At 36.6% G+C, this 13,846-nt stretch overlaps 1 protein-coding gene across 2 annotated transcripts in view; it reads right to left on the bottom strand.

The window, feature by feature from the left end:
* LRRC39 (leucine rich repeat containing 39) overlaps positions 1 to 13,846 on the bottom strand; it is a 20,923-nt gene extending 7,077 nt beyond the window's left edge. The window contains exons 1-5 of one of the 2 annotated variants that reach the window (XM_049616740.1): positions 13,220 to 13,846; positions 9,442 to 9,634; positions 3,561 to 3,666; positions 1,848 to 2,004; positions 1,142 to 1,278 (exon numbers count right to left, since the gene is read on the bottom strand). In XM_049616740.1, the coding sequence (XP_049472697.1) occupies positions 1,142 to 1,278; positions 1,848 to 2,004; positions 3,561 to 3,666; positions 9,442 to 9,554 (513 nt within the window). In that variant the 5' untranslated portion in view covers positions 9,555 to 9,634; positions 13,220 to 13,846. The remainder of the gene's footprint in view (positions 1 to 1,141; positions 1,279 to 1,847; positions 2,005 to 3,560; positions 3,667 to 9,441; positions 9,635 to 13,219) is intronic. The other variant, XM_049616742.1, reaches the window with a different exon arrangement.

Genomic DNA, 13,846 nt, shown 5'->3' with positions numbered 1-13,846 from the left:
AGGCCTAGCTATATAAAGTGGTGTGTTTGAGGCTACACAGCTACTTAGAGGCCATACTTGGAAATAATCCCAGGCTCAAATCTTACTTTAGTATTAGTTCCAATAAAACCTATTTCTTATGTGAAAAAATTAAGGTAAACACAAGTTAACAGACATGTCCAAATTCATACAGCATTTTAAATGATTGAACCAATCCCAGAAAGAAAATCACAAGAGTTAGAAATAAAATATTTATTGGCCCTCTTGTGAGTATAAATTGTCCCTGTGATCATCATTTTTATCATAAGCAAGTGCATATATTTCATTAACTTGAACTGTTGTAAAATGAAGTAGATAAAATGTAGAAATTATGTTTTACTTGCCAGAGTGATAATTATTGGTGACATATTTACTGCTCTGGGGAAAAGCGATATTCTCACCAAAAATAGTGAGTGGAGAATGGAAAAAGGGAATAGTCTTTCTACTTTGAGTTTTATTATTTTCCTTAACTTTATTTTGCAAAGTTAGAACAACTTGGAAATTTCTTTGCTGATTGTAAGATCATTAAATATGTTTGAAGTATGTTTGAAAACGTCTATATCTCTATGACCAGTTTGGCTTTACTAATAACAAGGTTATCATACCAAAGCAAAGTCTGAAGGCTTTCCAAACCCATTGCCTTGCTTTCACTTGGTAGAGCCAAAGAAGCTAGCAAAGAAACACTTCCTAAACTGAAGAATTCATTTCTTACCACTTCAGCTGTATCTCAAAAAAGGAACACTGTATAAACACCAACTAGTAAACAAAAGAGCTTTTCCATCACCACACTGTGCTTTATAATAACCATTTATTCATCCAATAAGCATTTACTAAGTAACAACTACAAGCTAGGCTGGGCCTTCAATAGGAAATAGAAATAAAAAAGACTCTTTGCTCTGGCCTTTTAGGAAATCACAAATGATGTCAGTACTGTGACAATATTTATGCTAAATAGATACTTCTCTAAAAATGTTATAATAACAGGAAATGATTACCACTAAATATTTTCTGAAATAAAACGTATAGCATTTCTTCATCAGTGTTATTTTTAATGATCACACAATTAAGAAGTAAACCAGTAGTAGACAGAGAATAAAATCATAGGCATTTATATCTTTCTGACCTCTTGTGGAAGATCACATATATCTCTGTTTACAGCAAGTTCTAGTTTCTCCAAGCTCACGCAATGACTTAGTTCCCTGGGGACAGTCTTGATTTTGTTGTAACTAAGAATCAGCTCCTGAAGTTTAGTGAGCAGTCCTACAAAAAATAATACACAATAGAGAGCAGATAGATATAAAACAATGTTTCCAGTTATGAAGTATTATAGCATAACTTACTTGTCAGTTTCCTATTGGCAAATTCACACTTCTTTTCCCAGTATGTGTCCTGCCTCTTCTAAAGATGAGGAGCAGGTTTATCAGTGCTATAAGCAAAAAATATATGTATTTTTTTTTTCATTTTGCTTTATCTACACTATATCCTGGTCAATTTTCCATTTGGGGATTGTTTTTTTCTCATCTAAGGAATCTTTCTAATTTTCTCTCTTGCCTTCAACCTATTCTCTTCTAGGAGGATTAGCTGAACAAGAAATATCATTTCCAGAATTTATACAATAATATTTCCAAAGAGACTTTTCTTGCATTGAATTCTCATCTTAAATCACCTCAGTAAATCCTAGATGCTTGGATCCCCTGGAACCTTCAATTTAGATGTTTATAATTTCCTCAAGGTTCAGGGCTATGTAAAGATGAGGTCTTTACTCCATGTATCAAAAAAAAAAAAAAAAATTCTCAGTAAAAAGCAGAAATTAAAGCAATCTTCCTTACCAATTCCTCGAGGTATCTCTGAAATTGTGTTTCGAGATAAATCTAATACAATGAGGTTCTGAAATCTTCCAATGAATTCAGGAATTTTCAACAAACCAGTTCTATGAAGTTGCCATTCCTGTAGCTGACTCAGTTTCAGTAGAGAAGAAGGGAGGGTCTAAACTCAAGTAAAATAAATGACAGAATTACCATATTACTTAAATTATTTTAGTATCATGTCACACTGGAGTATAATTGTAGAGAGATTGATTTGTAAAAGAACTTTTCCTTACAAATTTTCCTAAATGGTTATATTTCCAAGTGCTTTGTGTTACTTCTAAGTTTTAAGACCTTTACTTTGGGAGTGGGGGTGCTAAACCTTGGCGCTCCAATCAGAATAAACAAAAAGAATGTATTTTGGCCAATAGCGTACACACATAGAGCTATGCTCTAAAGATGTTGTTGTATTAGGCTTTTTGAAGAGTACATATATGCAGTTGAAATGAGAATATGATGATTAGTTGAAATCACAGAGAAACCAAAAAATCATTTTATTTTATTTTATTTTTTAAATGTTTTCAACGTTTTTTATTTTTATTTTTGGGACAGAGAGAGACAGAGCATGAACGGGGGAGGGGCAGAGAGAGAGGGAGACACAGAATCGGAAACAGGCGCCAGGCTCCGAGCCATCAGCCCAGAGCCTGACGCGGGGCTCGAACTCACGGACCGCGAGATCGTGACCTGGCTGAAGTCGGACGCTCAACCGACTGCGCCACCCAGGCGCCCCCAAAAAATCATTTTAATCAATAATTCAAACTTCTCTTCCCCTTCTTTTTTTAAAAAATCTTTCATGTTTATTTATTTTTGAGAGAGAGAAAGAGAGAGTGAGCAGGGGAGGGGCAGAGAGAGAGGGAGACACAGAATCCCAAGCAGGCTCCAGGCCCCAAGCTGTCAGCTTGTTGTGGCTCAAATCCACAAACTGCGAGATCATGACCTGAGCCCAAGATGGACACCCAGCTGACTGAGCCACCCAGGCGCCCCTCTTCCCCTTCTGTTTTGAAATATTTTATAAAAGGTTTTTACAGATTTTTTTTAATTTAAAGATTTTAAGAGTTTCAACTCTTCTGAACTCTTTGCCTTTTCTCTTTCAACCTAAAGTAGCCAAAAGGGAAAATAAAGGACCTACCCCCTTAGCTAATCATACCTATATGTATGAACATAAACACTGGCCCAAGGGATAGAGGCCCTTACAAAAATTAGAGTGTGCCTAATGTAATTAAGCAAGTGTGTGTGTGTGTGTGTGTGTGTGTGTGTGTGTGTGTTTATGAGAGAATATGAACTGGGTGGTAGACCTCGAAAAAAAATGAATATTCTATTCCATTTTGTGGAGTTTTAACTGAGCATTTATTTTGGAAAAGCTGTATGATTTTTGTTAGGCAAATGGTCATCTTTTTATGGAAAATGAGAAATTGCTTATTAGTAGGATTAGTAGGAGAAAAATTGCAAATGACCTAAATTTAAACAGAGTTTCAGCAAATTGAATTTTTACCAAAAAAAAAAAGTGAAGTTATATTTCTTTTCGGTTGTTCATGTTGCCCCAATTCATTTGGTGTATTATTAAAATGAGAATTTCTGACTATTCCAGACTTAATCACACAGTCTCAGAATCATTTTCTCAACTCTCCCATAAAATGCAAAATATAGAAAATCAAATAGTACTTGTATGAAGCTAACCTTCCATTCCTCTTTTTCTATCTTCAAAATGACTCTTCCATCTTCTTTGATGACCTTTTCCCTTAGTTTGGTTAAGCTTACTCGTTCTTCCCAGATTCGCACTAGCCTAAGAGACCAGAAAACATTTTAGTTGACCCGTAATGACACAGGTAGCATTCACTTTTATGTAAAAAGTGACCCATCAAAAACAACCACTTGACTAGTAGTATCTGGAAATCGAAAAAGAATTTGTTTTGCAAGAATTATAAATATGATTAGTTTCATAAATGCCCTATATTTAAGTTTTTGAAAAGTGTCACAATGCTCCATAGATTTTTTTTTAAATAACAGCTTTATCGAGCTATAATTCACATACCATAAAATCAATCCTTTTAAAGTATGCAATTCAATGGTTTTGGATATATTCACAGAGTTGCTCACCAACACCGCTCTCTGATCCAAAACATTTTCATCACTCAAAAAACTCTATACCCAAGGCTAACTGGTGCAGCCACTCTGGAAAACAGTATGGAGGTTCCTCAAAAAATTAAAAAAAGAACTATCCCATGATCCAGCAATTGTACTACTAAGTATTTACTCAAATAATGCAAAAATACTAACTCAAAAGGTAGCATTATGTACTATAGCCAAATTTTGGAAACAGCCCAATTGTTCATCAACTGATGAATGGATAAAGAAGGAAATATTACTCAGCCATAAAAAAGAGTGAAATCTTGCCATTTGCAATGATATGGATGGAGGTAGAGAATATGCTAATATGCTAATGAGAAAGAAACACCACATGATTTCAGTCATGTGGAATTTAAGAAATAACTGAGCAAAGGCTCCTGGGTGGTTCAGTGGGTTAGGTGTGAGATTGAGCCCCATGTCAGTGGGATTCTCTTTCTCTACCTCCCTCTCTCTGCCCCTCCCTGCTCATGCTCTCTCCCTCTCAAAATAAATTTTAAAAAAAAGAGAGGGAGAGAGAGAGACTGCTAAAACACTTTTAAAAAAAGAAATGAACAAAGGGGGGGGGGAAGAGGCAAACCAAGAAACAGAGTTTTTAATTATAGAAAACAAACATGGCTACCAGAGGGAAGGTGCATGGGGGGATGGGTTAATTAGGTGATGGGGATTAAGGAGTGCACTTGCTGAGATGAGCACCGGGTGTTGTATGCACTGTTGAATCACTATATTGTACACCTGAAACTAATATTACACTGCATATTAAGTGGAATTTAAAACAAACAAAAAACAACAAAAAACCTCCACACCCATTAGCAGTCACTCTCCATTCCTTCCTTCCTCAGCCCATGGCAATCACTAATCTACTTCCCATTTCTATGGGATTATACAATATTGTGGTCTTTCCACATAGCATAAGTTTATTCAAAGTTCACCTGTGCTGTAACATGTTTCAGTACCGTGTTCCTTTTTATCGAAGAATAACATTCCACTGTTCTGTTGATCAGTTCGTCAGTTAATGGACATTTGGGTTAATTCCACTTTTTGGCTATTATGAATAATGCTGCTATGAACATTTGTGAACAAGTTCTTGCGTAGATATACGTTTTCATTTATCTTGGGTACAGTTCTAGGAGTAGAATTGCTGCATCATAACTCTATTTTGAACTTTTCTTAGGAACTGCCAAACTAGGTCCAAATTGCTAGTACCATTTTACCTTCCCTCCAGCAGCACATGAGGCTTCATGCCTTGCCATTCTTGCCTACATTTGTTATTGTCCATGTTTTTAATTATAGCCATCCTAGTAAATGCAAAGTGGTATCTCATTGTTCTTTTTGACTTGCATTTATTAAACATCTAATCCATAGATAGTTAATAACTTTTTAATGACTTGCAAATAATACAGTCCAACTTCAGAGTTAAGTCATATGTGATTACATTGCAATTTTATTCAGATTTTGTTTTTCAGATATAAAAATGCATAAAACCTTCATCATTCTGGAATACATCCCTATTGATTTTTGGTACATTGCAAATATACATAACAATAATAGTAAGCTATGAAAATTACTAGTAAAAGGTTGCAAATGGTTTATTTCTATACTAGAACATTTTTATTTTCAATTACATCACTTTTCTAAAAATTAGAACTATTCAAACAGTAAGCATGATGATTGCTAACTTCTTGATACTAAGAGATCTATGTATTTCAGAACAAGATTTAATGACAAGTGTAATCAGGTGTCTTGTTCCCTAACCTTTTACTTAAAGAACTCATTGAGCAACCATTATATGCCAAATGCGATGCTGCACATTGTGCATGCAGAAAGCTCCGTCCTTGATGAGTTTACAGTGAGGCTATTATTCAACAAGTCTATTTCCATCTCTACAATGATTCCTAAGTTATTTCTGGATCTGAATTTCTATGATCTAAGTCCAGAATGTATCACTTAATTTGGCAACCGTGGACAACACATACCACCTCTGTGGGCTTTGCCTATTAAAATGGGGTTTCGATTAAATAATGTCTAAGTTCCCTTCCAGCTCTAGTATTCTATAATTCATCCACTGCTTAGTTCAAGCTTGATGTTCTTCCAATTTTACATAGAAATTTTCTACCTCCTATGAAACTCTTTTATCATAGTCTAAAGACTTTCCCAGATTTTGTCACACCAACTCTTTCCTAAATGCTTGATTTCCTCAAGATAGCTTGGCATCAAAAAACAATGAGGTCAATTTCTGTTTAAACTTGATGCTTTTGAACTAAATCTTTAGCCACCTTTAGCTGAGAGAAGCATTAGATTACATTCCTTTTTTAAAATTTTTTAAATGTTTTTATTTATTTTTGAGACAGAGAGAGACAGAGCATGAGTGGGAGAGGGGCAGAGAGAGAGGGAGACACAGAATCCGAAGCAGGCTCCAGGCTCCAAGCTGTCAGCAAGGAGCCCGATGCGGGGCTCGAACTCACAGACCATGAGATCATGACCTGAGCAGAAGACAGAAGCTCAACCAACTGAGCCACCCAGGCGCCCCAGCATTAGATTACATTCTTAATCATTTTACCCCTTGCCTGTTTTGCACAGAGAGAACTTGAAGCTACTAAAATTAAATGGTTCTTAACTAAACACGTATGATAGGTGACATTCGGGAGTTTAGAAGCAAGTCACGATTCCCACCCACTGTTTTAAAAAAGGAAATGATTTGTTAAGAATACTCTAGAGTTGGGGCTCCTGATGGCTCAGTTGGTTGAGTATCTGACTCCTGATCCCGGTTCAGGTCATGATCTCACGGTTTGTGAGATCAATCCCTACATCGGGCTCTGTGCTGACAGCAAGGAACCTGCATGGGCTTCTCTCTCTCTCTCTCTCTGCCCCTCCCCTGCTTATTTGCTCTTGTTCTCGCTCTCTCAAAAATCAATCAATCAATTAAAAAGAAAAAAAAAGAGTACTCTTGGGACACCTGAGTGGCTCAGTCAGTTAAGTTACTGACTCTTGATTTCAGCTCAGGTCATGATCTCATGGTTCATGGGTCTGAGCCACATATTGGGCTCTGTGCTGACAGTGTGGAGTCTGCTTGGGATTCTCTCTTTCTCCGTCTCTTTCTGCTCCTTCCCTGCTGGTGCTCTCACTTTCTTGAAATAAATAAACTTAAAAAAAATTTAAAAAGAGTACTCTAGAGTCAAGTTTATCATAATTGTAGAATACAAATATAATGGGTTTCATAAGAGTAGCTTTATATATCAAGGGCCAATCTAGGGAGATGTAAGACCTGAGGTGAATATCATGCTTCCTGAGTCGGATTGCTTGAGTGTGAATACCAGTTCTGCATTTATTAGCATTGTGTTCTTTGAATTAGGCCTATCTCTCAGGTTTTCTGTCTCTTTAATGAACACTCATGTGTGGCAGAGATTGCTTGTCATTCCCCTGTATCTGTTACTCCTCTTCTTCCTCAATAGATGCTCTAAATTCAACTGGGCACAAGACTTCATTTAGCCATCCTTCCTTGTAGTTAGATATGTATCGTATCAATGGGATGTTAGCAGAAGTAGTAGTGTGTGCCACTTCCTGCTAGCTGGAATCAAACATGTTGGCTGAGGTTGGTGAATCTATTTGGGGCCATTGGGTGACATCCATTCCGTTAGGAATGGAAGCCATGCACAGTTGAGCAACAAGATAAAAGCCTGACCGTGGGCAACACAGACCATCTGACTCAGTGGAGTGCTATTCCAGCCATAGATCAAGTACCAGGAAAAGTTAACATGTCTTGTGTAGAAAATATTATTTTGGTTTTCCATCTCTCATAATGCAATATAATCCTCATCAAGACACTGTTTCAGTATGTTGAGAGGATTAAATGAGATAGTACAGATAAAACATTTAGCAGAGTACTTAGTAAACAGTAAGTGCACAACCAACGGCTGCTACCTCATCATTGTCAGCATCATTATTCTCTTTACTGGCTTTGGTTGGGAAGAGTGGCCCTTCCCCAGCCGGATTTTTGTTTTTACAGATAGCGGACACAAAATAGTTGCTTATCAAGAATGTACCTTTCCCCCTCTTCTTTGCTGGGAGAATAGCTGTTATTTTCAAGTATTTATACTTCCCCCAAGTAACCCAGGTATAAATCTTAATTTATATAAACCAATCACACAGTCTCATTCTCCTAGAAGGGAACTGCATTAGGGGAGTACAAATTACCCAGTTCTGGTCAATGAGAGGTGAAGGAGAGGTTTGCTAAAACACCTCAGAAAGGCTTCCTCATTCTTGAAGAAACAGAAATAGTTTCCACTCTTCTGATAACATAATGAGGTCTGGCTATGATGCCTGGAAGTACACCAGTCATTCTGTGACACTGAGGGAGGCTACCCTAAGAACTAAACTGAGACACTGAGATTAGCAGTAGGAGGTGATGAAAAGAAGCTGAATCTCTAAAGCTGTTAAAGCTTTGGAACTGCCTTGCCTCAGGACTTCCCTATTCCTTAAGCCATTTTTAGTTGAATTTTATGGTATTTGCTAACTGACACAAGAGCATTTTTTCCCACTGAAATATAATTGTCATATAACATTGTATTAGTGTCAGGTGTACAACATAATGGCCCAATATCTGTATATGTTGCAAGACAGAAGACAATTTAATATTTAGAAAGAGATCTAATGAATGAGAATTGTAGGGATCCATGAGGAAAGTGGGTATTCTTGCAAGATTAGATAGAATACTTTGGAGACATCCAATCAGGAAAGTGGGTAGATATCAAGAAGGCAGAGGAAATGAGAGCCAAATTATTTAAGTACAGCCCAAATCAAGGAATCAGGTGATCCACAGGGAACCTGGCTGAAACTCACTGCTATTCAAATAGGTGAGAATCTATACTACGTAGCATTGCTAGATGCTGTTTTAGTACCTAGGGACTATTATACTGAACAAGCCATCAGTGAAAAATAGACTAAATGATACTAATCAAACTATGATGAATGTTGACCAGATTCCTATGAGGGCCCAAGATAACTATTTTTTTTAAATGTTCATTTATTTTGAGAGAGAGAAACAGAGAGAGGGAGAGTGCCAGCAGGGGAGGGGCAGAGAGAGGGAGGGAGAGAGAATCCCAAGCAGGGTCTGCACTGACAGTGCAGAGCCCGACACAGGACTGGATCTCATGAATCGGGAGATCATGACATGAGCCTAAATCAAGAGCCAGATGCTTAAACGACTGAGCCACCTGGTACCCCAACTACATACAGACAGTTGGGTTTTTTGTGGCCACCATCACATAATCACACTTAATTGAGTCAGGGATAGCCCTGTAGTTATATTTTGAGTTTTCAGTAAATAAAAGTCTCTATCAAATTCAACAATAAGGCACTTAATAAGTGCTCTTTTCTAGAATGATGATGTTCTGACTTTTCACTAATTCAAAATAATAAACATGTTAAAGCATACTTCTGTTGAAATTCCTTCTCTCGCTTCAGGTCTTCATTGTGTTTCTTTATTCTTTCTTCCCAAACTTCCTTTACAGCATTGACAGCCCCAGTACAAACCACATTTTCTGACATGATTTCTCCACATTGTCACAGAGTCACCAACTTCATTAGGTTCTGAATAGCTGAATCACAGATGCCATCTCAAAAAGGACCTAATTGTACCAGAGGGGAAAAAAAGAATGTGTTTCAGAACATTCACAAAGTTCCAAAATGATCCCAGTAGCGTGTATTTATTGAACACTGTCCATGTTCCCAAAATTATTTATACACTTTACATATCATGTCTCAGTTAATAATCCTCATAAAAATCCTATGACATGGGTGCTTTCATTGTCTGTAAAATACAGATGAGAGAACTGAGCCTTGAAGATGGGCAATTTGTTCAAGGTCTCATATCTAATATGTGGCAGAGGTGGGAATTGAAGCCAAGTCAACTTCCTTTGTTACTATGTAATTTGCAATAATGAAAAACTGCAACTAGTTTACATGCCCAGTTATATGAAAATGGCTAAGTAGCGGATATATAAATTTAAGACCAGCGTCTTGGGATATCTACTTAATCTAGATGCTATAGGCACAAGCTGGAATCCAGTTAAGTGGTATTATACTAGGATTACTGGCTCTTCTAAAATAAATTGCAGAGGGATAGATGTAATATTGAGGATTGTGACCTGAATCTCAGAAAGGAAAGGAAAATAAAAATAGGGGATTGGTTATGTAGATTATGGTAGATTCATTTGATGGAATATTCTTTGCCTTACAAATAATTGTATTGATTTTTTTCTTCAAATTGCATTAGCAATAGTGAAAGAACATGATCCACAATTCATCATTTCCTTCCAAATTCAGGAAGTCAAAGATGTCCACAATCACAACTATTCAACATTTACTGGAATGCTGTAAGGCAAAAGAAGCAAATAGAAACGTATAAAGTTTGGAAAGGAAGAAGTGAAATATGCAACAGTGTAGGGGGACAGGTACTTTTATACACTAAAGGTGGCCATATTTGTTATTCTCTGTGGAGAGAAATTCGGTCATATCTATCAGTCTTACAAATGCACATTCACATTCATAAGAATTTGTACTGCAAATATTTTCAATTGTAAAATTACATATTATAAAGTTATTCACTTCAGTGTTTTTTCATAAAAGCAAAAAGATTGGAAGCAATATAACCTTTAATCAATAAATTACGGTACATCCATATCATGGGAAATATATAGCTCTATAAAGGAAGTAGAACATTTTATATACTGATGGAAGCCATGATCTCCAAAATGTATGACTATGCCATGATTTAATTTTTCCATCCCAATGAATATGGATATTTGGGTACCAGAGTTTTGCTATTATGAGCAGTATTTTCCCCAAATTCTTGTCCTTATCTTCATGGTGCTCAAGTGGGTATTGCTGCTATTGGGTATATACCTAGGACTTTAACTGCTGGATCATAGTGAATGTGAATGTTCAAATTTATAAGATAGAGCGAAATTGTTTTCCAAAGTGACTGTGCCCATTTATACTCTTACTACAACTGTACAAGGTTTCCATTGATGTACATCCTCACCAACACAATGCTGTATAAAATCTCATTATGGTCACAATTTATACTTCCCTGACTACTAAATGCCATAGTTTAATATATAAAGATTGTCCAATTAAATAAAATACAAAATCCTGTGTATTGTTTATAAGAGGCACACCTAACATAAAAATAGGAAAAAATGGAAGGTATAACATAGAAAAAGATCCACGCCTAGATTTATACTCAAGAGAAATGAAAACGTATGCTCACAGACAAACTTGCACATGAATATTGAGGTTGCATTATTCACAATAGCCAAAAAGTGGAAACAAATGGCTGTCAACTGACAATGGATAAACAAAATGTGGTATACGCATACAATGGAATATTACTCCCCCGAAAAAGGAATAAGTACCGATACAGGCTACATTGTAGATGAACTTTGAATGAAAGTATACTAAGTGAAAGAAACCAGACACAGAAGACCATGTATATGGGATCCATAGAGGAAAAAAAAAAAGTAGATTAGTTATATCCAGGGGCTTTTCGGAGGTGGAAATGGGGAGTGACTTCTAAGGGTACAAAGTTTCTTCTCTGAGTGATGGAAATCAACTTTTGAAATAAATCAACCCATGACAAAGCAAGGAAGACATGTTTACATCTAAAGAACAGAATGTAATAAGTATAATACATCTTGAAAATATAAAAATAAGAATAAATGCTTTAACAGAATGTGAAAGAAGGAAATAGAGGTGTAGAGGAAAGAACACCAAAAGCCACATCTTCAAAGTGGGGAGTCATAGATACTGTCTCTATTTTATGGAATGAGAACTAGAGACTTAAGTATTTGTTTAAAGTTCTAAAGGTAATCAAGAGAGAAACTAAAACTAAGAATATAACTCTAGAAGGGTGTAAGTGAATTTGAGCATCATCTTTCATAATGAAGTTCCGTAGATTATGCCTAAAGTTGATCAATAATAATCCCCCTTGGGGCGCCTGGGTGGCGCAGTCGGTTAAGCGTCCGACTTCAGCCGGGTCACGATCTCGCGGTCCGTGAGTTCGAGCCCCGCGTCAGGCTCTGGGCTGATGGCTCGGAGCCTGGAGCCTGTTTCCGATTCTGTGTCTCCCTCTCTCTCTGCCCCTCCCCCGTTCATGCTCTGTCTCTCTCTGTCCCAAAAATAAATTAAAAAAAAAAAAAAACGTTGAAAAAAAAAAATAATAATAACCCCCCTTGAACAAAAAAACAGGAACAAAGGTGGCAACTATTGAAAACAAAATCCTGTCACTTCTAGAGTGACAGAAAAGGGGCAGAGAATGCTGCTTTTCATTATTAATCTCCTCTAAATTACTAATTTCTTTAAAAGTATGCAGTGCAAAAAAAAGAAAACTATGCAATGTGTGAGAGAGAGACAGGGGTGGGAGAAAAACTCCATTACAGAGGAAAAAATGTTTACAATTTTAGGATGGATATATAATTTCCAATATTCAGCAAATTATTAGGAGAGGGTCCCTATTTTTAAGCAATGCCTGCACAATTAGCATAGGAACAGGTTGCAAGAGCTTTTTGCCAGCAAGAAACCTTGGCATACAGGTGCTGCTAATCCAAACCCCTAGGTACATCACAGTGAACCTACAATTTATTGTCTCAGATTTGAACAAGGTTGAAGTGTTTACCAAATAAGAAAATCTTTTTTAAAACTATCAAGTATCTACATGTGAATGTGTATTTTTTAAACATATATAACCATTCATATGCTAATTAGGTTTCTCAGTTTGCCATTAAACTTGATCCAGCCATCAGTTTTCCTTTCCCAGCAACCAGTTCCCCTTCGAGGAAAACAAGTCAGTAATAACATATGTATTTCTGCTGCTAGCATAGGATTGTGTTCCCTCCAATGACTACCATAACACAAAAGCACATAGTATGGCAAGGACATAACTGGGAGAGTCTGCTTTCTAAAGGCAAAAGAAAGCAAAACAAAAAACAAAACAACAAACAAAAACAAAACTAAACTAAAAAAAAATGCTTAACTTTTACAGAAATCCATCTTCCAGAGGAAGACAATTACATGAATGACTATGAGACCCCAAAAGAGACTTGTAAATTCAATTCCAAGTTCAGTTGTGCATTCCAGCAGATTCAGACCCAGTAAAGGCATCATCAGCAATCTATTTCCATGTGAAGAATAGGAAAGAAGTGTTAAATACTTACCACTGTCAGAGGACGCAGAAGCTGACATGCCCAAAGTTAGTGATTATCAGCTGAAAGAGGATTTCAGGGAGAATTGTTTTCCATGTGGCTCCAGATGATTAAAATCCTCAGTCAGACTTGTAACCAAGTGAAATGTAATGTCAGCCTAGTTCTAATTTTAGATCTTGGACAAAGCTGAGAATAGCAAGAATCACATGGAGCTTCTGTGCAAAGGATCAAGTGATAACGTATGTGCATGCATTCTGTACACTGCAAAATGCTGTATATGGGGTGTTATAAAACTATCAGGCAGAACTATTTGTAAGCTGCAGATATAAAGAACTCCTATTGAAAGTCCTTCCATTTTTCATGACTTACACATTTTGAATATTTAATAGAATTTATCTGTTCCCAGCAGAGAAACTTGAAAACTTGAGAATGTACGGCACAACAAAAACCCTACGTGGTAAACGATAGATCTGTAAATATTTAAACTAAAGGTAAATGCTTCAGAAAAGAAGAAAAGTAAAGATATAGAATAGTATGGGTAAAAAAGGAGCCCCAAGCTCCTGCTGCATCCAGGCTCAAATTTAATTCTCTCTCAACCTTTATCTCTTCAGCCTTCATAGGTAGGAGTTAATTCTGGGT

The sequence above is a fragment of the Panthera uncia genome (genome assembly GCF_023721935.1).
Source record: "Panthera uncia isolate 11264 chromosome C1 unlocalized genomic scaffold, Puncia_PCG_1.0 HiC_scaffold_4, whole genome shotgun sequence".
Taxonomy (NCBI): Eukaryota; Metazoa; Chordata; class Mammalia; order Carnivora; family Felidae; genus Panthera; species Panthera uncia.
The sequence above is the reverse complement of the archived record's forward strand: the minus strand, read 5'-3'. Positions and strand labels throughout refer to the sequence as shown.